Source organism: Aphis gossypii, chromosome 1, assembly GCF_020184175.1.
Source record: "Aphis gossypii isolate Hap1 chromosome 1, ASM2018417v2, whole genome shotgun sequence".
Lineage (NCBI taxonomy): Eukaryota > Metazoa > Arthropoda > Insecta > Hemiptera > Aphididae > Aphis > Aphis gossypii.
The window spans coordinates 73,299,170-73,326,333 of NC_065530.1; the positions used below are offsets into that span (position 1 = coordinate 73,299,170).

At 27.5% G+C, this 27,164-nt stretch overlaps 2 protein-coding genes across 5 annotated transcripts in view; one reads left to right on the forward strand and one right to left on the reverse strand.

The window, feature by feature from the left end:
- LOC114119639 (mediator of RNA polymerase II transcription subunit 15) overlaps positions 1-27,164 on the reverse strand; it is a 204,547-nt gene that overhangs the window by 33,384 nt on the left and 143,999 nt on the right. The gene's annotated exons all lie outside the window — the stretch shown is intronic.
- The window catches only part of LOC114119641 (calcium-activated potassium channel slowpoke), a 73,023-nt gene that overhangs the window by 4,320 nt on the left and 41,539 nt on the right, over positions 1-27,164 (forward strand). For 3 of the 4 annotated variants that reach the window (XM_050198743.1, XM_050198735.1, XM_050198742.1), the window contains exons 2-6: positions 20,282-20,343; positions 20,419-20,515; positions 21,375-21,486; positions 21,634-21,785; positions 22,322-22,489. In XM_050198743.1, the coding sequence (XP_050054700.1) occupies positions 20,282-20,343; positions 20,419-20,515; positions 21,375-21,486; positions 21,634-21,785; positions 22,322-22,489 (591 nt within the window). Of the gene's footprint in view, positions 1-20,281; positions 20,344-20,418; positions 20,516-21,374; positions 21,487-21,633; positions 21,786-22,321; positions 22,490-26,478; positions 26,568-27,164 lie in introns of all 4 variants that reach the window. The other variant, XM_050198750.1, reaches the window with a different exon arrangement.

Genomic DNA, 27,164 nt, shown 5'->3' on the forward strand with positions numbered 1-27,164 from the left:
TACAAATATAATATAGGTAACTGAAAAAGGTTGGATGGGTTCCTCGGTCTCACCCTACAATAGATAGTATTATATTATAATTAATGAGGTTATTAAATATTTTACATTATAAATGTACATAAATGTTATCTGTTATTGCTCCGTGTTAGTAGGTATTAAAATATGCATACCGTAATTAAGAATTTCCTTTCAAAACTTATTCAACAACTGGTATAGTATAGCGATGCATGTTATACGGTTCGACCAATATTATTACAATTATTAAATATATTTTAAGTGGATTTTCTTTTTGACGAAAAGACAAACCCACTACGGACAATTTTAACTCTATAATGTCGCGTGCAGATATCTCGGGTAACGTGTTTGAAGTAATTCCGTATCACATTTTCTGAGATTTTTTTTCATTGTTTTGTTTTTTTTACAACAAAATGCGTAGACGCTTAAAAGTTTCGGTTTCAAGAATAAGCGTAAAAGTTAAGTTATGATTATAACATAATGTTACTTGAACACACACAATAACGGCTAAAGATTAAATGTAGTGTTTGTGTTTTCGGACTGTCGAAACTTTTAATTGTATTTATCTTTATAAAGTATAAACAAAATATAGATAATAATATTATTCTAACTTTTCCAACTACTAAAAGTAGGTAGCTGGTTTAGTATTATGTATTTAGTTAATCAAAACGCTATTCGTCTATGTTTCATAATTCACATTCTGACATAATAATATAAAAGTGTGGTTTACAAACAAATAATCTAGTAGGTAGTATAAATTAGAAATTTAAGTGTTAGAACTTTTATAAAACCTTATTAATAATACCTGATGTAGATTATTGAAGTCAAATAAATAAATTTGTGATTCTTAATTGTTTTTAATTTTTTAAAAATACGATTCTGGTTATAATTATCTTATTCCTTATTTATTTGATATATTATTTTTAAAAAAATGTACACAACTGTGTGGGTATTACACAGATGTTTTTAATAGGCTTTGATATATGACAATTTATTTTGTTTGTTTTTGATTACAAAAGTTTACAGATAACGATGATTGAACCTCTAAATTATTAAAGCCCTAGTTTAAAACAAATAATAAATATTTCAAACGATTTTACAATCGTAAAATCAATGTATAAACTGCCACGTTTATACTAATGTATAGTACCACGAATGCTAATTTTTTCACAAAATTTTATAAAATGGTGAAAGGTTTGTGGCGTTAATTGTTTAATACTCAAATATTATCGATATATTTTTTTTTTATTTATAATCTATGAATAGTGAATAGTACACAAAGTCAAATAATAAGATCATTAATGTATATAATGATTTGTAAAAATTACTTTTTCTAATGAACTGTTTTTAAATTTATTAGAGATAAAACCTAAAAATAATGATAGTTACAAAGAGTATTAGTTTCATATTTATACAAAATATATTTATAGTCATCATTTATTTTTTATTTGTATACACCTCTTTCACATAAATACACAATGATATAATAATATATATTACGTGTTTGTAGGTCGATAGGGGTGTTGATAAATTAGTCTATAGCTCGAAAGCTTGATTGATAATAAAATATGTTTTTTTTTTCAATGACATGGGTATCGAGTTTTATATATATACTCTTCACAACCGTCGGTTTAAATTTATGAGTTTTTGTCGTGTGTTTTCGATGAATGGTGAATTATATTTTACCGCTCAATAAAAATAAAAGGTATGACAAAAGATAGAAAATTACTTGAATAGCTATGCAATTTTCCGAACAGCGAACACTATTCATTAACTCTTTTTAATTAAATGTATTTAAAACGAACCATTTTAATCCTTTTAAGTTTATTCGGTCTATAGGTAGAATATCGTTTAGTCATCGCAAAATGATAATGAACAATTAAAAATGATATTTCAGTTTTAATGTGTTATAAACTGTTCGATTAATTAATCGTTCGTTATTCTAATATAAGTTGTACACATTAATATTCATGTTTTACCTGTGAAGTGTACACATTTACCTATGTACACGGTCGTTTAATTTCGAATTGTATTTGATACGTTTCAACGAGTTAAATGCGCGTAATTATTATATTTGTGTAAATCGTGTACTGTGCTCGATTATTCAAACTTCATTCTCGTTGAACTACCCACGTACTTTATGACTGGAAATAAATCAAAGTCTATTATTATATGCGACTATTATCGCGTAATAACAGACACATTAACACAATACCTACCGACTCGGCAAGATACCATAAACATGTCCGTAGACCGCAATTATTGAGGTTTATAATGCGCTTGGTTATACTATTACATAGGTATATAATATCATTCTTTTATTATAGTAGAATATCGTAATAATCGTATTTTTGTTTATTTTAAATCATAATTATAGGTTTAAATTGGTATTTAATTAGTACCTTATTAACAGTGCGGTATGGTCTTATAAAATTTAATAGTCAATAACGTTCACGTTTAATATTCAAATGCTAAATTATAGAGCATAATAAAGTAAATGATATAATATAATGAATCCAAACTTTTATAATTTAAAATTTTATAAAAAAATGTTTAAAAAATAAAATTTAAAAGCTTACAATCGAAGAAAATCTTAGCATGGTGCTGGATTAAAAACAATAATTATAAAAGTTCTCGGCGCATATCCAAAATTCAAGGTGCTTAGACATTTTTCATGCTCTGATTTTATTTTTAGATTTGTCTCTTTTAATTTTAACTATATACATTATACATTAATATATTTAATATTATATGTTATACAAAATATTTTAATTGAAAATGTTGCTTATTTTTAATGGGTTTAGATTTAGTTATAAGATATAATTTTTGTGGTGTGTTGTTCAAATATCAAATCGTTAATAAATTATTCCAATACAATCATTAATTTAGTGAAGTTAATATTTTTTATACGATATAATATTCAAATCTATGTACCTAAATTAATTAATGATTATACATTTTTCTTACTTATAAGAAGAATACCTAATGTAACAAAATATTAATACATACCGACAAGGGAGTTAATTTGTTTTCTGTTTCGTAAAACGTTTAAGTCATTCTAGATATACTTGCCAGAAAATAAAATAGTTCAATTATAAATACTATATTAATAAAATTTATCTTCATTATCAAAAATTATGATTCAAAAACCCATACTATGTATAATAATATTAAAAATGCCCTTGAAAATACTGACGGACTACATAATATAATATATATATATATTGAACTAATAAAATATATTTATTTATTAAGTTATTAACAGTTAGTGAAAATATAATTGTTTATAATAAATCCGTAATTTTATATAATACTGTTTGAATTTAATATTTTACTAAACATATACATAGTTTTTTTCTATTAACTATCTAATTAAACAAAATCACGCAATAGTTCTTAAATTTAAGTCGTGCTTTTAACTATTGTATTTCTTTTATTTTTATTTTATTTTACAAATGTTATTAAGAAATTTTTGATTTAAAATGTTTTTATGGTGTGTTGGTGTATACATATATATGTGAAAATCTATTATTCCAAAATTCTCTTAATCCACATCATTCTATCTTAGGAACATTAAAAACGTTTTATTACATTCAACCTCTTTGTGAAACAGTACAATATTCAATAACTATTAACTGATGATTAATTGATTTGGGACGTACAAATACAGTTGTAATGAACGGTCGATTGAATATTGAATATTTATTTTTATTGTCTGAATACCAAAATAACAACCTACAATCGTAACTTGGCAACTACAAAACATGTAGGTATCGTGCACAGAATGATAAAACTCTATTTGTATTTTTTTTTATTTTTTTTTAATATGAAAAAACTAATCATTATCAATTTATAAATCATAATATTACAAACTGTATCAAAAACATGAATATTTAAATACGCTTTTTTATGCTCGGCAGTTAGAAGATAAAACAATAAATAATTAAGTTACAGTTAATTATTGATTGCAAAAATATATAACTACATGCAAACTAGGTCAAGTTACTGATGTAAAGATTTCGATTTGTTTTTTTTTTTTGAAAATTACTAATCGCCTGATAATGTAAAAAACCAATTTTCAATATAAAATATAGTTGCTTCTAATCGATTCGATCAGGATGAAACGCGATAATTTGAAAAATAATATCATAATGTGCATATTATATTATCATAAAGTAGGTGTTCATCATCAAACATTTTATTGGACATTTTTACATTTTTTTTTTTTTTTACTATGATTATAACTTAAGTTTCTAGCCCAAAATTATTATGAATAGTGAAGTGTGTTAACGTTAAAATCATGATTGCTACTTTGAATAGTCGTGTTATAGTTTTATGATATTATTATTTCTGAAATTAATGCAAGCTGTTTTCTGTTAACTAAAAAATTTATGTGAACAATTTATGTCCCTGTTTAGGAAAGCTATAACTTATAAGTGTGACAACAACATGGTTTAGCTGGCTCATAATAATTATACGAAAAATGGGATCAACTTCAACATATTATGATCTTTTATGATCTCTCGAAAAAAAAATTTTGAAACGGATGTATATTCGTTAAATCGTTTGTTTGGCAGCCATTGTAGTAAAAAATCCTGCGTACATTTAAATTTAACTCGTACAGGTATCCATTGTTCGCAAACAAACGGTTTGATGATTTCAACCCCGCAGCGATGTCATAATTTAGAGTATTTTTGAAAGACACTTAGGTGAAGTATGTAAGACCTCTATTTCATTCTACTGTATAATACGGTGCAATGAAGCGCATTCAACTTTTCCTCGATATTTATAACACTATTTTGACTTCATCATCAAATTGTGATAGTTACTTATGATTTTTTATTTGCTTAAAATCCTTACACGTATGTACCTAGAAACCAAACAATATGTCCAAGTCGTAAGATCTTGTTGATTAATTAAAATTTAGATTTTCTTAAGTAGAAATAATTGAGTTTCTGAAAGTTCGATTTAAATTTCAGATGTATATCTCATCACATGAAATATATAAAATCACAAAATTAAATATTATTGTTACTTACGTGTTATATTATGGTTATTCGTTTATTTTTATTGCATAAAATCATGAAATAAAAAATCATTATATTTTACAGTATACATAAAAATATCAATGATCAGTTCGTGTATATAATAATTAATTTCCTTTTCGTTATATATACTAGTGTTTATTATTATAAATTCATGGTTATGAATTATATTTAATAATTCAATGTTATTTTCCTCGTTTTGTTCAATAAATTATACTCTAAAATTAACATTCGTTTTATTTTCTCTCTTTTTTTTTTTATTTTTTTGTTTTAGAGATTTTATCAACATAGATAAAAAAATATGATTTTCTCATATTTTTTTATTATAGTATTTACACATTATGTTTTGTGTAAAGAATCTTGTACAAGGTTTAATATAAACATAATAAACTTAAAATAATTCTTGATCACATTTTAAATACTTTATATTTAACTACATAGCTGAAGTTCATCTATTTTTTCACAATACGAGTATTATAATAGGTACTCGTACGTATAAAATGGTGATTCCAAATCGAAAACTTATACATCACACATTTGTGAATATAATATGTAAATTCACTATATACATTTTTAGGATAATTTAAATCATTTCACATAATTTTTTGTACCACTATTTATAATATTGAAATTATCATTTATAGATACATTTTTAAATAAATATGATGTACAGTCTAGTTATACGTTTTAAGATGTAAAGTATAAAATATAGTAGTGATATTATTTATTTTTATTCGAAAGGTAATAATATTAAATAACGAATGGTTAGAAAAATTGTGTATAGGTACCTACATTAAATAATAGTATTAATAACCAATAAGTACCCAATGGTGTGTTGAATTTATTGTATTTTGATATCTTAAAGTGAAAATGAGTGGTTCATCTTTAACGTTTAAGATATGAATAATATGATATTATGATAATGTTTCTGGACTTTTTTTGAGAACATAATTTCCATACAGTAAATATTGCAGATCTACATTTTAGATTGTAAATGTTTTAAATTCAAATTATCCAGTGAATTAATAATTAATAGAAGAAAAAACACGTTGAAAGGTTAATATTTTATAAAAACGTAGAACAATGCAATAATTTATATTACAAAACTTATTACCTAACCTGGATGAAGCTCGGTATGTTTTGTTTATATACATGTAGTGAAACCACTATTTCGAGGGAGTGTTGGAAACAAATGATAATAATATGCGAGAGTATAGACACACACACACAGTGTTGAATCCAGGTATACATCAGGGAGGGCAACTGCCCCCCCTGAAGTTTTGTTTGCCCCCCCGGTTAAATGTCAGTAAATAAATGATTTATTTATTAATGAAACAATTTGAATGGTCTAGGTGCATATTTCACATCTCATACTGCCCCCCTGGAAAAAATGTCTGAATTCAACACTGCACACACACACACGCATATATATGTATAATACAATGGAGAAAAACATAATATATTGTTTATATAGGTATATACCTATGTATATATTGTATACACGGCAACTTGTAAAATCATCTTCAGTATTTTCATGAAAAATGTGAAATCGATAAAACACGTTATTGGGGGGAAAAAAATGCAACTTCTGTGTGATAACCTAACTGACGAATAAACATACGTTATCATTTGACAACGGCGGGTCTTCCTACCAGTCGTCTGTCTTACCAATAAATATGAGGTGAAGGGGAAGAAATTAAAAATACAAATTGAACGACGTCGATCGACCGTGAACGAAGAGGACGAGGAAAGGATAAGAAGAAAGAGAGGGATTAGGAGAAAGAGTTAGGATAGTGGGAACACGTCTTGGGGAAGTTACACGCGCTCGAAGGCTGTCATGTTTAAGTACCGCATTTGGTTTTACATAATCCGCACACACTCGCCCTCGCACACACACACACACACACACACACACACACACACACACACACACACACACACACACACACAGTGACATACATATACATGTACACATTTACACAGATGCGCGGGCTCGCGTGTGCGCATTCTGAAAGTAGGTTACACTTGCACCAGTAGCGAGGGGTAGTTTAGTGGGTGGGGCGGGGTACCACCCCGAGCGCTCAAATCGATCGATCGGTTTTTTAGCGGCCTCTGCCGAGTCATGAGCGCCCGTGGTACGTTTATTTTTTTCCCTTTAGTTTGCAAATCGTCACATACTATACTATGCATTATATCTGCAGCTGTATGTGTGTCCCTGTTCGTGTGCTTGTATCAAAGTACAAATTTCGTGGGGTGCCTGACGAACGAACAACGACGACACTATATATAATGATATATAATATAATATGATAATAGAGATAGACGTACCGCCACGAAACATCGTCATGACCCTTTTATGGCGTATAACGCGTATATATGTTGTTTTTTTTTTATGCCTCACGAAAGAAAACGACAATAAGGTCGTATCCGTTCGCTCTCTGCCCGTTGTATATTAGACTTATCGATTAAACGTCTTTTTGGGCGGTTTTTATTTTGCCTCAACCGAGAAACTCTTTGCCGCATACCATCCACTTTGTAGTTACTGGGATTTTAAAAGCCCTAGGCATAAGGTAGACCGGAAATTCAAATTTGTTTCAGGTCCATAGTATACAAATAACTGTACATAATAACCTCATGGCCCATTTTAAAAAATCTTTCGATATTTCTTTTCACTATTGTGTTTATCTATAGACGATACAACACTGTACAATACTTTCTTAACTCAAATTTAATATTATAATATATTATACATTTATAAATTATTTATAACTAAACAATTATGGTTTCATTAAACGGTTTTATTATACGGCAAGAGCCAAATAAGAGAATTTCACTATAAATTAGTTGGTATATGTGTACAGTGTCGTGGGTATCATGTATAGGTATAGTGATTTTCAGTCATTATTTTTTTTTTTTTTAATTTTATTGGTGATTAAAAATAAAATTAAACTGTACAAACTTCTTCTTTCTGGACATTTTCTGTTCGATAATATTTCAGCCCCAAACAGCGTAATTGAGCAAAAGCAGCTAAAAAGTGTTCAGCCGGAAAACAAATAACCATCGGCGCCACTACACGCGCACCCACGCTGATAACACGTAAATATAATGCGCAAAACAAAACAAAATCACCGACTGACACGGAATGTCCATTATTATATTTTAATACATAGAGACGAAGCTTTAAAATTATAATACTCTTATAAGCATACTACATTGTTTAGATTTTAAGGAGTGGTACGCGAATGGCGGGCGGGTCGCAAAACGCCGATAACGTTTCTATTTGAGCAGGGCGGTACCCATTTCATTCAAAATAATCTTTTTTTTTTTTAATTCAAAACTTTTTCGAATGAAAAAATATAAGGAAATTAAGGTGGTGTTGTTTCTCAAAGTTTTTACCCATTCTATATTAATAATATTGCTATTTGTATTCTTTTTTTAAACCACGTGACCTCGTGTATAACAGCGAATTTGATTTTGTTAATATCATTGTAGCGTTATACGATATAATATTACAAGGAATAATATATTATATGTTATTAAAATATTAAATGAAGAATATTATTTGTGTTTGTGCAATAGCTAATTATTAGCTATTTACGATGTTTCACTGTTAACTTAGTTTATTTACTAATAATATATAGTAGGTACATAGAGCTGAAAATTTGAAACATCATAAGCATGCATTCAAACACGAATAATGTTTCTAACTTTAAGTATGATAATGATTCATGTAATTTTCTCTGATATATTAATGTTTAATAACCAAATATTGGTTCTGATAAATATCAGATAGATATACTAATACGAATATCTAATATTAACTTTCTATGTACTCAGTATGTAGTATATTATATATAAAGTTATTTTGCAGATACGAAATTAAAATATGTGTTTAATTTAAAGTGTGAGTAAATAGAAATATTTATAATAATATTTCAAATTTGAATAAATTAAAATACTAAATAATGGTAATTTTTAATTTAAATTACGTACTAATATAATGTGGTTTTGAACTTCATAATTAATATAACTTGCATTTTCCACATTTATCAAAATATATATTTTGAAAGTTCAACAAAGTTGTACGATATAGCCTTAAATTACTGACTTAAATTGGTTCATAATGTAAGCTTAATGATTTTAGAAACATCTTAAAACAACTTAGCAAAACAAGGAACCGTCTGATTATCATTTGTGACTACAAAGATATAGCAGATGAAATAATAAGACTGTTTTTAGTCGAAAATAAATAGTGACGTCTATTTCATGAAACATTCGATCATTTTGAAGTAATACGACATTTTCTTATTTTCTGTACTTAGTTTAAAACATGATATCACATTACGTTTCTTATATGATGTATAATAGTATAATTTTATAATTTATAATAAAATAATTGAAAAAATAACTGACAGCGTTGTCGACGTTGATTATGACAAATTACCATAATTAATTTTCTTGTCGTGGTTATTTGTAGGTTATTAATCAAACGTTGAAAATCGCTCGATCTGCCGTATTCGCGCGCACGCATTGAAAAATTACAACGATCGTTGGTCACGTATATTATTATATTATATACTTATATTGTCTATTTCCTATTAGACCCCGTGATTAAGAAATACCTTCTAACTGCTACCGTCCATATTTCATTCGACTTCTAGCTGTATATTGCGTATGCCAACGATCGATTGCCGATTGATTAATATAATAAAATATTGTTTTAGGTATTTACGTGATTTGTTTTCATTCCGAACCCTTCCATACGCCAAAAAAGCTCCGTATACCTATATCCCCAAAGTCATGATGATGGATGACGATGTCATACCGTGGTTAAAAACGTCGGAAAAAATCGAAAGACGGAATAATGGAAAAAAAATTCTATCCGTATTATTTTTAATAAAATATATACCTAGATGATAGTGCATCTGAGTCATGTACTCGTTATGGAAATATCAAACTCGTACTTTACGTCCTGAATGGGACGGAAAAATTTAACATATCTTTTCAAAATCTAAAAAAACTCCATCCATAAATGTAAATAGTATATTTTTATAGATGCTCATTATTGTACATCGTATAATATATTTTAATACTTTAATACTTTCCATGAATACCAACTACTTGGTTTTAACTTTCATGAGTACATTTTTTTGTCTTTCTTGGCTACGTATATTATCATTTTGAGTCATCATTATCATCGTTTATAGTTTTTTTTTGCCACGAGGCTTATAGCCGTTCTATAATTAAACGACAATTATTACTATTTTATAAGACTTTTAACAACCAAAATTTATATTATTTTGTATTTTATGAAAAAACATTTTTTGTAACCTATTTTTTTTTATTCAAGATAATACTTCAATGTCCAACCTCTCTATTGTTTGCATTATACACGAAGAGGACATAATTTATCATGCTAGTGAAATATACTAAATAATATTGTCATTCATAAATATTAATCTCTCAGCTCGTTTATATTCTAATTAATATGATAATTCAGTTATTTTACGTTAAAAATAATATCTATTTATTCTAAGACTTAAATTTTTTGTGCAGACATCGAATTGCTCATCTGTCAAAATTGATCAAAGCACTTATTTAAAATATGATGTTTTTTGAGTAACTGCACAATATTATTATATCGTAAATTATTTTAACTCTTTCAATGTTTAGCTTCACAATAATGAATGAAATATAAAATATGTTTATTCTTCGTGTGAATGACGTAAGAACAGGCAAGGCATTCGGAATGCCTTTCTGAAATATGTCCTAATACAAACTTATGTCGAATATTATATTAATACAGTTTTACGGAATTATGTGGAATATGCGACATTGTTGCCGAGTTTCACAAACGATTTCACTTTGTGCAATCGAGTTATTTAATTAACTCGGTGTAACCCCGTTGATAAATTAATATCGTAATAAACCGTTACGAACCGTTCGCATTTCGTGTGGGTGTGCGTTTCCAGGTAAACAAATCTAATAATAATATCGTGTAGTAGTTATTTATGCACGAACCGCCACGAGGTTTATACCGAATTGACACTGTAATAATATACGCGTTATAAATGTTGCCACCGCGATATACTGTTTTTTCCGCCGTAATTTCACATAAGATAAATATTTGCGAAAAAAAAAAACTTTTTCGGAAATTCAAATCAACCGCAGCATTTGGAGACAGATATAAAACGGTTCGCTTATAGTATAACTCGCAATATCCAGTTGTTAAAAACGACGATACCGTGTCAACGACGGCCTGCGTACAACAATATCGTAGGTGAGAGTTTTATTGGGTCGTTACAGAGGTATAGGTACCTATACCTATACACGCTCTTCCTACTGTCGTTTTACCACCCCGATTTTTCTGTACACAATATTATTACAGACGTGTTTTGCCAGTGGAAAACATTTCGTTTTATTGTGGTCAAGTCACCGTTGGCGTGTATGATGGTGTATAAAGGCATCACTTCTATTAGGTATATTATTATTTTTATGATTATTATTATCGTAAAAAAATATTACGTGCGTTTCTATTTTCGGGCATGGTGACCATAATATCTTGACTCGTTGTAGCCAATGTCCGACAAGTCGTGCCGTTTGTGTCAGAGATCAAGTTTCTGATTTTATTTCGACCATAATCAAAATACAATTATTTCGGATTCCTCGGCGAAAAATTCAGCCAAGACGTTTACTTTTCGTTAAGAATTGTATGTATATTACAATAAATAAATTGTCAGAGCGTTTTACAAAATGTTGTAAAGTAAGCGTGTTTTTCGTTTACGCGAATACCTATGACGTGTCTAGTTAAATTTGTCCAAAGTTTATCTTGGAAATAAATTATCCGTCCCTTATTAGGTATCCAGAGCTAGTTCATTCAGAACCTTTATTTACCAATTTGAACATTTCCCAGTAATTGAATTTCGATTTTTGCAACTTTTAAGTAGGTATGACTGGTAAATATTTAAAAATGATAAATTAATGTATAGGTAATGAGATAATCTTTCCGCGGTTTATCAACAATTTTAAAACTTTTATTTGTTTCATAATAATTTGTCTATAGACTACTAGAAAATATTTGTGCCAAGACAGTATTTTTTTTGGACAGTGTTTGTGTGTAGTTACAGAAATATCTTATTTAAAATATTATCATAATTATTATATAATATCTTTGGGCATTCATTAAATTGTTTATATTTTTTTCATGGTAAAAACGTAACTATCGTTTTTATTGTATAAATATTAAGTATTTTTTGTGTCTGCAGGCTGGTGATAAATATTATGGTTTTCAATTATGGCACTCTAAATCAAACGATAATAATAATATTACATTTTTTAGGTCTCCTAGACGACCACTACCGTATTCGGTCAAACAATCAAGCATATTATTATATAATAATTTTAGTCAGGCTGGTTCGTTTTTGGTGAAAATATCAGTACGTTAGCCGCCCGGCAACGCCCTTTCAAATGTCTCCCCTGGTAATGTTCGCCTAATGTATATTTAGAAAATAATTTATATATCGGCATTAGGCGATTCGATACGCTATTACCAAACTATAGAACACAAATGTCACTGCAGCGTGTATTGTTCAATGTGAATCGCCAAAAATTACTCTTTAAAAAACAATAACAGCGTACCGATTGGTACTCATATACGCACATACCCTTTAATGTTTTAAACATTGGACACATGTAGACAATTGTTTAGGATTTTAAAGTTTTAAATTTATTTTTCAAGGTAATCTTTCGCGTTTGCACTGACTGATTGTCGGCCACCCACGTGTACCACGACGCGTAATATTTTAATAACTATAACGTTTTTGGACAATATAATAAATAATAATACTATGTTTCTATCGGATGCTGCCTTATTTGGTGTGAAATAACTGAGTAAATGAACTTTTGTCCTGGTCTGGCTTATTTTATTGTTTTTAAATTAGTACAACTGCGTATCGATATTTGAGATTTTTGAGGGCTGCTGCTGTTGCTTTCCAAAAGAAAAAAAAGATTTTCTAATAATGATATTATATTATATTATAATAGTACTTGCAGCTATAGTTTAATATTTTTCTTACCAGTATTTAAACAATGTATATTCTCCCCATTAAGTGCTGCTGGGATTATATAGAAGGAAGTTTACTTTATGGTTATTTTATAGGTAGATTTAATATTTTATAAATATTTATGATAATAATGCCTCGCGGTTAGGGTGAGTGAAAAAAAACAACTAATTTAAGGACTATTAGTCTAACCATACTTTTTGTGCCACTAAAAATAGAACCCTTTATTAAATATGTATATTGTATATTTTATAAGTTTTTTTTTTTTAGATTTCAATTGAAAAGTAAATTAAACCAACAGTGTAGTAGAAACATTGCTATACAGCTTATAAATTAATTTACATATAAAACTATTCATATTTAAGTATTTTAACTAAACTAAAGTATTTTTAATTGAAAAAACACTCGCCCAAATGGTATATTATAGTATAGTTATAATGCATGTATATTGTATACATTTATGTATATGTATATATATTGTTTAGTTCTTTGTAAACGAGTCCGGGGTCGAAATATTTCATCTAAAGTCTAGGAAAACCTTAAGTGAGAACTCTAATAGCTGCATCTGTATTCGAGCTCATTTTACGGATATTTGGCAGGAAACAAAATATGTATTTTGTGTAGAGCTTATGAAAACTTGGTGCGACAAAATACTGCTACCACGCACGTGCATTTAATGTGATGTATTTTCTTCTCATCACTTCCGGGCCGCGTTGAAAGTTGATACGTGTGCAGACCGACGTTTTCTATACATATATAACCTAACTTAACCTATGTGGAGTGCGAATGCCTATCATACTCCGGAATGACGCTCTCGACGCACTATGTGACAAAAGTTATGTTAATATAATTGTCGTGGGTGGGTACTGTTTCTCGAAATTGTGTGCTCGTTGACGCTTGTCTTATTATTAGAAACTTTGGGACACCTTATCGTTAAAAACTTTCTACGAAACGGATACATACAATAGGTACGTAATGTTGATACATTGTGTATCATAGTATTATATTATACTTACCTTGTATGGTTGATATTATTGTATCGTCGACTATAGACCGAATTAATCAGCAAGTCGGTTAAATCGTTTTATTTTCATTCTCAACGGACGTGCACGTCATGTAATCTATTAGTCTGTTAGGTGACCTAACAATTAGGTTATTTTTCTTCTTATTTTTTTTTTTATCCCGATTAAATACGAGGCTGTTGACTACTACTTACGAGTAGTTTATCAGTGAAGTGTTTTCTTTTCATTTGAGTTTTCATTTTCATTCATATAAGTACTACTTACGGAGTTTATATCTATGCATATGTTATTTTTTACCTTGTACGTACAAGTGGTACACCAAAAAGTAGATTTTATAGTTCAATTAAAACTGGTGACGGCTTTGACAACGATCAGTCATGCCGTGTACTGATGTTTATTAATGTGTAACGTCGATGCACCGTTGGCGAAGTTATGCCAAAGTTTCCAGGACAAGGGTTTTCTGTTAACCATATCTTATTCTTTACTTGATGAGTTATGTTTATTTTCGCTATATTTTCCTCAATCGTAACTAATAAAACTTATGAATATAAAACAAAATATTTACGATACACATACGAACTTGTGGTGTAGTTGTGTATGTGTGTACTTGAGAAACGTGTATATAAATATGTGTCTACCGACGTGCATGGACGGTCGGAGTATTCATACACTCACATTGTTAGCACTTTCAGAACTGGGACGTGCCTATACTATTACTTTTTTGATTATAATGTACATAATATTATAAAATGTACATTTTATATTATAATTTATGCGCACAAGTGCGCACATCCTATTATTCCGTTTTTTTTTTGAGTGGCTTGTAAAAAAAGCTAACAAACAGTTGACTTGAGTTTAATATTCCGTAATATTTTAAAATTTAATAAAGTTGTATTTTGTACTACTTACGAATTTAAGTTAGATTATTTAATTAGATTTTTCAAACAGAAGCAAATCAACTTTACAAATTCATTAGATGTATTGTGAATTGTATCTACGATGTTATTTGATTTGGTCAATAAATGTATGAGACATTTCCAGATATGAGCTGAGTAATATGATTGGTAAATATTAAATTATATTATAATTTAGGGCTAATAATAAATTACAGTTGTATATGAAATGTCCTCTGTTTAAATTTACTATTATTTGAGATCGTAATTGGCCTTCAAACTAATCAGTTCCCGTATTGTATAAAGATAATATTATAATATATATTATAATTATTGAAAGTAGGTATGTTCATGTCAATTAAAACAATTATTTTTATGAATATATTATAATATATTCAATATAATATATAATATATAATAATTTGCCGTACTTAATTAAGTCAACTTTTGTCACAATTATTTTGAGAAATTCTTAATTAAAATTCTTTTAAAGCTCCTCCCTATGTGCAATAATTTGATTGTTATTATTATATAGTTTTATGTATATAAAATCGTTTTGAATTCTGAGCTCTTTATATATGAAGATTTTCGGGCTTATTTTTTTCAGTTAATAGTTTTTAGTATAGATTATTACAGTTTATAATATAAATTTCCCTACACGTATATTCCTGAAATATATAATGAAATAAATGCAAATACTATAAAAGATAAAACCGTGGTTTTAGTATGTGGAAGTTGTAATATCATTTTTCAAGATATCATAAAAAGTGCAAATACGGTAAAATTTATGGTCAAACTTATAATGAACGGATGAACGTTTGAAATCGTTTTTACTACCCTATGATTAATCACTTTTGGGTTTAAAAAGCTAACAACACATATTTCTAAATCACCCTCCCAAGCGACTAAATGACTTACCCCGAAACGCGATTCCCGAGAGACTTTTATTGGTCAAGGCGAGTTTAAGCATGATAAACGCTCGACCATTTTATTTTTATTTTTTACAAACCTTTTTACTATGAATTGAAAAATCAATAATTAAACACGAACAACGAATAACATGATACAAAATTTGCTTAGTTACAATAATTTATTAACAACTAGTTGACGGTGCGTATCTTGCTCAAGTTAATGTATAATAATTAAAATAATGTCATTTAACTATCTCCACTCCTTTTCCATTATTACTTAATTACTGTTATCCTTAATTATTTAGTTATTTGACGTACACGTTAAAATTATTTTAGTATTCTTCTTAATATATTGGAATTATATTATTGATGATGCACGTATCGTCAAATAAAAAGACAAATTACAAGAATATTTTAATTTTATAGTGAATGTAATTTTCCGTATGACTGTTATGGACTGTATATTGTATCATCACTTCATGATAGAAATAAAAAAAACTCTCTTTGAAATACATACATATTGTTCAATAATATATTATCTAGTTTTCGAAGTATCAATACATTATATTCGAATGTGGAATAATAATGTTAATTTTATATTGATCATAAGTTTATTGTTTGAAATAAAAACGTTTTTTAAAATTGTGTTTAAATTTATTTTAAGATTGTATATTAAATTATATTATATTATTATTTGCACTTCCTAATTTTCGTTATCTGGACTAAACAAAAAATACTTACTATTTGAATTGAATGAAGCTGCATTATAAAATTCATATCTGGTACATATCCCATAGTATAATGTATTGAGCTAAAAAAAAATTTATATTTTAAAACAGTAATTTTGTTTTTCCCTAATATTATGTTAAATGAAGCATCCTATGGTCTATTTTTAATTTTAATAATGTTTACTTTCACATATTTCTAATTAGGCTTTTGACTATTAAACGTATACTTCGCTTTATTTTTATACATATAAATATAATAATTAATGACCTTTATAATATTATAACATATATTAGTTGGTTCCTCGTTTAGTCAATGGTGTGTAAAAAATGATAAGTAGTGATTTTAATGTTATTCAATTAATAAAGATACGTAGGTATACTATGCGTATTTTATCATGTCCAATATTATGTAATCATTACCCTAATTTATAATTTAAATTTGTTTTTATAGTTTCACACATAATATAATAAATATGGCTATTTGTTAATGATGAATTAACGTCAGTACATTTTTATAAATGTAAGATTATTAAAAAAGTCACTAAAACATTTATAATTGTTTAAATTAGAAAATTGTTAAAATATCAGACTTAAAAAATTGATTTAATGACTCAATTAGAATTTTTATGGCATTACAATGAATAATTGGTTTTTGTATTTTGCACTTATGTATAATAATTACAATGTATTTAATCAGTCGATCATTTTAACAGCAATTAACATACATTATTTTACCTACTGTATTGTAATATTATTCGATTTATTATAAATTAATTATTCGTTAGTCGTTTGACGCTAATCACGTATACTATCAATATGACAATTTGTAATGTGACTTACCTATTTTTCGATTTACTGCATAATATCGGAACTAATACTAATATAATAAATTAATATAATTACACTAATCTCATACATAATAAAATATCTTCAATGTAGGTAAAATACAGTATTTTTATTCCATTTAATCAGTTGTTTAAACAAGCATTAAAAAAAAAAAAATAAAATGTTTTAATTTATTGACAATAATTAGTTAGGTAAGAATAGTTGATTAATTTACTCTCGGATTAAGAAATATTTAAATGAGTATATTAAAGTTGAATAATAATTGTGCGTGTTTTTTCTATTATTATAATATGATATACACTTTTTTTGCTGGTGGTTATAATTTAGATTTCGAGATGCTTACAATTGGAGTAGAGCGCATGTCAAACAAAATAATAATAATATAACAAAAATATAAAAAATGGTCGCTGACATAAACTGTTATTGTTACTTGTTATTGGGGGTCAAATGTTATTTTTTCCAATTGTAATAATATCACAGTCCGTAAATACACGAAGGGCCTAAAACATCATCGTCACTGCAGTCGAGTGGTGCGGAAAATAATCAATTTCTATTAGGCCATATGGGTTTGGCAGCGATACAATTTCGACGTGGTGAAATATTTAGCCCTCTAGATCAGCCATCGTAGGTCCTAAAAAAATAAATAAATAAATAAAATAAAACAAATAAATGCATGAGCCGAATCATCAAAGAATATATTTTTATAATATATATATATATATATATATATAATACGTGTCATTATTAAAAAGATAAAAAAAAACCGTGTGTATAAAAAATAAATGTAATGGGATGGTCATTAGGTTATTGCAGTGTTGTGTCCCCCGGAAACTACTGCGTAGCGCGGAAAGGGTACACTAAGATGGGAAGGGGGGGGGGGTGTAGACGACTTGGTCGTAGTTGTATAAATATAACTTATACTCGAAATGTTTTTTTTTTTTTGTTGTTGTTATCTATTTAGTTTTTTCTCTTGGAACGAAATTATGGTCACCACGTGGTTACAAGGCGGCGGTTTCGCGCTGTAAAAAATACATGTAAATTCGTTGGCAGTCAGTACATAATAATATACGACAATGACTGTTTGACTAGGGAGGAGGTCAACTTAAATCATTGTAAACGTATAATATAATATGTACACGAACTTACCTTGAACTTTTCATTATATTATGTAAATTATACTGTAAATACATGTATACATAGTTGCAGTAAATAAACGTAGACAATTTTACGATTTTACATTTATTTATGTTCGTGTATATAATATTATCATTGATTTTTTAGTTAAAAAATGATCACAACCAACAAAAATCCAATTGAATTTTAGTGAAATGTTAGATATTACAAAATTAGAATTTTTACGACAGTGTTTTTGTATGTATCTACTATTGTCTATTCGTTATGTATATCAACAGTTTCTATATGTTCATTTTTATTATGTACTCAGTAGACGCAGTTAAACAGAATATTTTGTTTTGCTGTACAGCTTAATAATTCTTCTCTATATAAAATATGAAAAAATAATATGAAATTAGTGTATTTTTAATGATAAACATTTTCACTTACATATATTTTTTTAAACAGACTATAGAGCTTCTTTTTTGTAATATATTCCATGAATATTTAAAGATTTTGAATTCACTATTTCATTCAGAAAGCAATATAATATTGATACAAACGGAAGGATTTTCATTTTTTGATTTCAAGATACATTTTTGATCATTTAAAAATACGTACTCGTAGTTATTGGCGATAACACATGTCTCTATACATTATTATGTTTGTGGCACGATGACAAGGTGTGCTTTGCAGTGATGATGTGTCATTCCCTGGAATTAGACGCAAAGTCTTTAAGCGAACAAATACACATTCGTTCATTTGTTTGTTTTTACGGCCAGATGTCGCTTGTCTATAACAAGCCCTTCGATGTTTTCACGTCGTCGACGGTACCAAAAAACACAACGAATAAAAAACGTGCGACGTCGTGATGGACGATGACGGTGACCATACCGTCGTATATTATATAATTATAGTAATTACGTATGATTATAAATATAACAATATTATGTCCACGCGGCGAGACGAAATGTTCTCGGATAACTCGCAAATGAAACAACAAATCACACCTGCCACACACAACTGTGCACAAGTTGAAAATACCTAATCGACTGTTAATAAGTTTGTTTTTCGGGAAAATTTTGAACGGCCCGTCGTGTAGCGAATGATCGCGTCTCGTTTAAATGTTACCATTTATTACCATTCGTTAAACATACCGACGGATAGTGAAATTTAATGTATGTATAAATGGTATACCCTCAGTACAAGTTAACACGCAAATCTCAAATACGTCTTTTAATTTCGGGCTTGAATCAGGCGGTGATTAGGGCAAATGGCATAGTATTTCTATAACTATAATAATGTAGAAAATTACACGGTGAATCCAATAACAAAATTGTATTTAAACATATGGTTTCAATTATTCACACTGTTTCTTATCGGATCACCGGAAATTGGGTCCAACTAATTTACATGTTATGTAGCAGAGTTTTGGTTCACAAAATTAGTTTTCACTATATATTTAAATTTTAATAAACTATAATACTCTGGTAACTGATGAAACATCCGATTGGATAATCCAATTAAAATAAAATGAATTCGAAACTCGAGTGTCGCACACGAGCCAGAAATTAGCAATACAAATGTACAATTATATAATACGAATGGACTTGTCATTTTGTCATTAATATATCGTATTTTTTTTCAGGTGGTGCTTGTGTTCATTTTAAGTATAGCATCTCTAATTATATATTTTATCGACGCCTCCAAGTAAGTCGAAAAAAACAAGTTGTGTACAATGATTTCCAATATTCTTTATTCATTTAAATACCATTTTTTTTCCAGCGAGGAGGTTGAACGATGCCAAAAGTGGAGTCACAATGTTACTCAACAAGTAGATTTAGCGTTCAATATTTTTTTTATGGTTTATTATTTTATAAGAGTAAGTATTTTTCGTTCTTAATAAAGTTACATAATCGAATTTTTTCTGGAAAAGGCATAAACAATTCAAATAATGTTTTCTACAAAATTATCCTTTAAATTTAGTATTTGCGAGATCTTTTTTTATAGGTATTTTCATTTTTTAGAAAGTAACTTATTGTGGATCTATATTAAAAAATATATATATTAAATGTAATCATATGACTGTTATCGTATTTTGAGATAACATTGAAGAATAGGGATGCATTTATTTTTTATGCTCACATCAATGTTCTATAATAATTGAAAAATTTACATAAAGAAATGCGAAAATGAGCAAAAGAAAATTAAATTAATATTATCTAGAGCGATAGTAAAAACTATTACAATGCAATTTCCTGTTGGTTTTTATGACTTTTATCAAATTTAAATAATTTGCATAGTATAATTCATTATTTATGCATCGTTTAATAGGAAATTCTTTAGATGAGTACAAATTTAAACGACATAAAATGCTGATGAGAGTTTATAAGTTGGTTAATAGAATATTTTCGTACTGGATTATTGTTATTATTTTTTCTAGTCTTATCATAAATTAGAATAGCAATAAAAGTAATCGCTTTTATTATCAAGAACATTAATTTAAAATTTTATTGAAGACTGAAAAGTGTAATGCATTACAATACATTGAATCCTAAAATAATTAAATATTAAATAAATTGTAACAATATTCTTGTAAATTGAATGTTATAGTTTTAATTAAACATAAATTTATTGAAACCATCAATATTAAGCTATATCATAATAATTATATTTACATGTTTTTAATAATACATATTTAAATCTTTAGATTTTAAAAATGTTTCCTTTTTTGTTTATAGTTTATAGCCGCCAGTGATAAGTTATGGTTTATGTTAGAAATGTACTCGTTTGTAGATTACTTCACGATTCCACCGTCGTTTCTATCGATATACTTGGGTCGAACTTGGATCGGTAAGTATATAATGATAAAACGTTTAAGAAAACAATAATAAAAAAATACTATTTTATTACTAAATTTATTTTTAGAGGAAGAATAATATTATTTATTATAACCATTCTAACCTTTAGAATCTACATCAATTTATTTGGTTTTTCTAGGTCTAAGGTTCCTCCGAGCTCTGCGCCTAATGACAGTGCCTGATATTTTGCAATATTTAAACATTCTAAAAACGTCGAGTTCAATTCGACTTGCTCAACTCGTGTCTATTTTTATATCCGTGTGGTTGACCGCCGCCGGAATCATCCATCTCGTAAGTACTATCTATTCAAGCTGCATAATTTAATCCATTTATATTTTTTGTTTTTCTGATTGTAATAATAATTTATCATCCTATAAAAGTCACTAAGGAAAATATAATTAAATAGTTTATCTATTGTATGATGTTACAATTTTCTCTGAAATAAACGTCGAATAAAGGTCATATCTTAGAACAGTGTTATGAAATTTAGACGTTAAATTATTATCTCTTTGCCAATTTTTTTCATAGTATATTTATTACGAGAACATAAAAATAACGTTTCGAACTATGTAAAATAATTGGAATAACATAAAACTATGATGTGTATGTATTAATTGGTATAACTTCAATAATTTATCAATTTTAGTTTCCTAATTCATGTTGACCATCTGGTTTGTGGATTTTTATAAAAAATGTTGGTACGTTTCCGACACTCAAAATTGTAGAAATATAATACCTACTTTAACTTTTATATCAAACACGTTATTGGATACGATCTTGATCTCAAAATATATTACTAAACCAAAATGATTTTTGTAATATTTTAGCTAGAAAACTCGGGAGATCCATTTGAGTTCCAAAACCAGCAACGGTTATCATACTGGACTTGCGTGTACTTTTTGATTGTCACAATGTCCACGGTTGGATACGGAGATGTGTTTTGCCAGACTATTTTGGGCAGAACTTTTCTAGTATTTTTCCTACTCGTCGGCCTCGTAAGTGATAAGTTTCTTTTTTAATTATATTATATTTTAATTTTTTATATTTTGCCTCTTGTTTACATTAAGTGTTAAATAAATGTAATAGTAGTATCACGTATAATACAAAATCACGTGCCACGTGAATATAGGGACGTATAATATATAATTATATAAATATGTATATTTATGATAGGTTGTTATTTTTTGGTTAAATCATGACTTTATTACACAATCAAGGACGATAATATCATGATACTTGCAAGTATAACATAAATATAATTAAATAAAATATATTAAAAAAAATAATCAATTATATACCTATTAAAAAAAAAAAAAAAAATAATAATAACAAATATAATAATATCTACCGTTGTTATTTGTTATATGTTTTGGTGGTGTATGAGTGCTATTCGTCTAAATTCGCATTAATAATATTCGAATTAAGCATTAATAATATAAAAAAATACAACAAACAAATAGATGCATTTTATTTTATAAAAATTACTAAATAGTACGTTTTGAAATTTGTACGCACAATAAATAATACATTACAATTATAAGAACAAATATGTGAAAAATATGTTTTATTTTTACTTACTTCTAATTACCAAATCATTTAATATTTATTTATAATTAAAGATTTATTTTTAATCTAAGAATAAACGAATAATATTTTTGTGGCAGAAGCTTTCAGCAGGTAAAACGCTATAATACACGTATTTTTTAGTTAGATTTATTATTACTATTATTTTTTTTAAAAGCTCTAAAAAGCTGGCTGTTATTTTTTTTTACACACACATTTGCATTACAAAGTAAGGGCATCAAAAAAAGCTCCAGTTTAACCCTCCCCACCCGTACAGTATTTGCCTCTGAGAGACAAATTGGAGTAAAAGGTCATACATAATTTTATTATTATTACACTATACAAATATCCACTATAGATATAATAGCTCATAATGCAGTCCAATAGACTAATATTATGTATTAAATAGTTTATTACCTATACATAATAATATGTATATGTATTTTTTTTTATTTATTGACATAGTTTAGCTTTGTTTAAATATTTGAGGCCTTTTCTTCTTTTGGGTGCTTTTCATTATTATAAATAATATATTATATTTATACATAACATTGACACGTCAAGGTAACCGCTAAAATGCTTGGCAGCTTATTGAACATATAAGAATCGTTAAACTATTTCGCTATACAATAATATTCGTTTAAATTTGTACACGCTGTTTAGCTTTGGATTTGCATGGACTGCGGGGTCGTTTTAATGCCAAGGGCGGTTATGGCACTCGGAATCAATTATTTTTCATCACATATTTTATCGTGGTACATGACTGCAGTTGACGAAATATTATATTTCGATGTTACATTATATTATTACAATGCATGAACTTTATTCAATCATATTTTTATTGTTATTATATTATAGTAGAACGACATATTTTAGGAGAGGAAGGTGATATCTATTTGTATACATTATACATCCATAAAAACTTATAATACATAATTATGTAATAATGTAATAAAATACACGCTCAGGAGTGTGTCATGTATACATTATCATAGAATTCTTAAATCTTTTTTGTGTAATTTTTATAAGTAATAACTAATATTTGTTTAAAAAAGTTATTATTTTATATCATAAATATGTACTATAATAACTTATATCAATAGTGTTGTAATTTTGTATACAATGGCCGTTGACTAAATATTTTTATTATTGCATATTATTGTGCTTGACGATTTTGTATAATACATTGCCATTATTAATCATATAGTTACCATGTGTATTATAATAATATATTATATACACATTTTACCATAATTTATTATTATAATACATATACATTCATTATTATTTCATTTTTTTTATATCTATTTTGTTTTATTATCAATTAGGCAATATTTGCTAGTAGCATACCAGAAATTATAGAACTCGTAGGAAGTAGATCAAAGTATGGTGGAGAGTTCAGACGTGAACATGGAAAGAGGTATATACAATATAAAAACGTTAAATGGAAACTATAATATTATACATCAGTATAATATTATATTTATTTCAATTTTTTTTAAATTTTGTCTGCCACCTTTTTAGATAAATTTTATTATATAAATTACATTTTTAATTTTATCATGCATTTGTTAATGACCTATATTTAACGAAAACCTTTTTTTTTTTTAAATTTGATTTTTTTTTCAACTAACCAACGATATTATAATTATTATTATAATTATCTATGGAATTTTTTTTATTTTTGATTCACTTCCATTTTCATTATTTAAAATAACTAGGTATAATGAAAAAAACATCTACTTGCATGTAATTCATTTTATTCTAATATTTTTTTCTTACTTTTGGTTATGACCTGTTTATTTTATTTTTCTATCTCACAGTATGATTTTTATTTGCTGCATTAACCCTTTATTTGAACCATAATTATATATATATAGTTAAACACGAAGGTCATAAAACATTGAGGTAATAACACAAAATGTGGACTAATATACAATAAAAGGTAAAACATCATAATATTGTGATGGGAATTTTAATTAAATTATTATCACTGGTGAGATTTGATTTTAGAAATGTACAAAAATAATGTAAATAATCGATGTATAATAGTTATAATGAATTAAATGCAATTATTATTGATTTTCTTTAAACGGTGAAAAACTGTATTATAATATTATAGCCATCAATGACCTTTTACTCTGGGCAGGTATAGATAGGTTAGATCATCAGAATCATGTTTTTTAACGTGACTTTGATTATTAAACATAAACACAAAAACAAAATCGAAATATCTGTATTCTTAGTTATTATTGCTTTTAATGAGCAATGTAATATATTATTTGGAGTTAAAAATGTTATTTTTAAAATTTATTTATTATTATTTTTTTTTTAAAATGCTCAAATAAAATTTGAAAGTCGTATGTTATTTTGTGTGAATCGATTAAATATCAACCATGGGTTTTCAAAAAAAAAATAAGTCACTAAATTTAGATGCACTATTTGAACACTAACTATTCTAATATTATTACATTTTTTTTTATATACACCGAATATTATATACTATGTACAACAATAACAATATAACATATATTTTTATGTCTGTATACACAATGAACAAAATTTAAATATATTGTATAACTCCACGTGCGATTAACCTTTTAAACTTTTAAATAAAAAAAAAAAAAAAGAAAGAAAAAAATGGGTCACCGGGGTTTGCTGCGGTCGTCGTACCAGCCGGGGCGATACCAACGACAAAACGTCTTTGGCGCGTCACTGATAAATGATTGCAATGTCGTTTTCATGTTAAATGTTTTATGGTTATTTTGCTATATACTATACTATATTATACTAGTTGTAGACCTGACGTTTAGCCGATACGATAGGTACTTACAATGTACACGCATAATAATAATTAATCGGTTCTTTCGGTTACGTCGGAATTAATCTTCTTTATTTCGTCAATCCATTATTCTCTATCTCTTATCCCCACCTCTAGTCAGCCTATCTTTATCTCATTCTACCCCCTCTTTGTCTCTCTATTACGTTTTCTCAAAATTCTATCTAACGTCGTGAACTGGCCAAGACTTAAGACGATTGCATTTAAAAGATATTAATGGCTCTTCGAGCGGGACCCAGGGCAGCGATGGGCAACTCGTTTCACCGACCCCATCGGCTGCATGACTGTTACAATATAACATATAATATATTGGTCACGTCGATAGATGATGTTTCTTTGTTTTCGACGTAATCGGACGGACCATGGGCGCAAAAAAAAAAAATAATAATAATAAAATATACTCACTTACACAATCTTAGAAAAATGTTCACGATTTTTTATAATTATATAGTGTTTTTTTTTATTATTATTATTATTTCTTTTTATTTTTTTGTTGGTTATTGTTTTGTTTTGTTTTTTATTTTTGTTTGGGGTTTTTTTTAATATCTTGTTAATATTGTATTGTTAACCGAACGGTGATAGGCTGTGATGGCAAGCTGGATACCCGAAATCACCGAGCTCGCTGGCAACAGGAAGCGATATGGTGGGGAGTACAAGCGAGAAAGGCGAAGGCAAGAATCGCCAATGAACTATTATTTTTGTTTTCGTATTTCGTACATTACATATTTTATATAATATATAAATATATATTATATACTATAGTATATGTTTATCATTTTATATTTTTATTTTTTATTTGTTATTTACAAAAAAAAGTAATCTTCTGAAATAACTCGGACCGCATTTGTTATACGCTTCGATGGGGTTAATAATATTTTCCTTTAGTCTTTCACGATCGATTAGATTGCATTTTGTTCGCTTAACGCTACATAATATATTATAATTTTATACATATTATATATATAAATATTTATATATATAATTTTTTTAAATTTGGAGTATAATGCAAAATGGAAACAATGTATTTTCACGGAGTATTTCTGCGATACAATTTTTAAGGACACGTATTTTTGTTTGTATTATTTTTTAAACGATAATCGTATAATAAACATTGGGCTCCGTCGTCTTGAGGGTGTTTCCATTTAAGATGCTAATATTACGCCCTTTATCGAGAATCACGGTTTTGACAATAATATTTTTATGGTTTGTATACCTATACTAAATATTTTGGAGCGTGTTTTATGTATTTTAAAACGATTACAACAAAA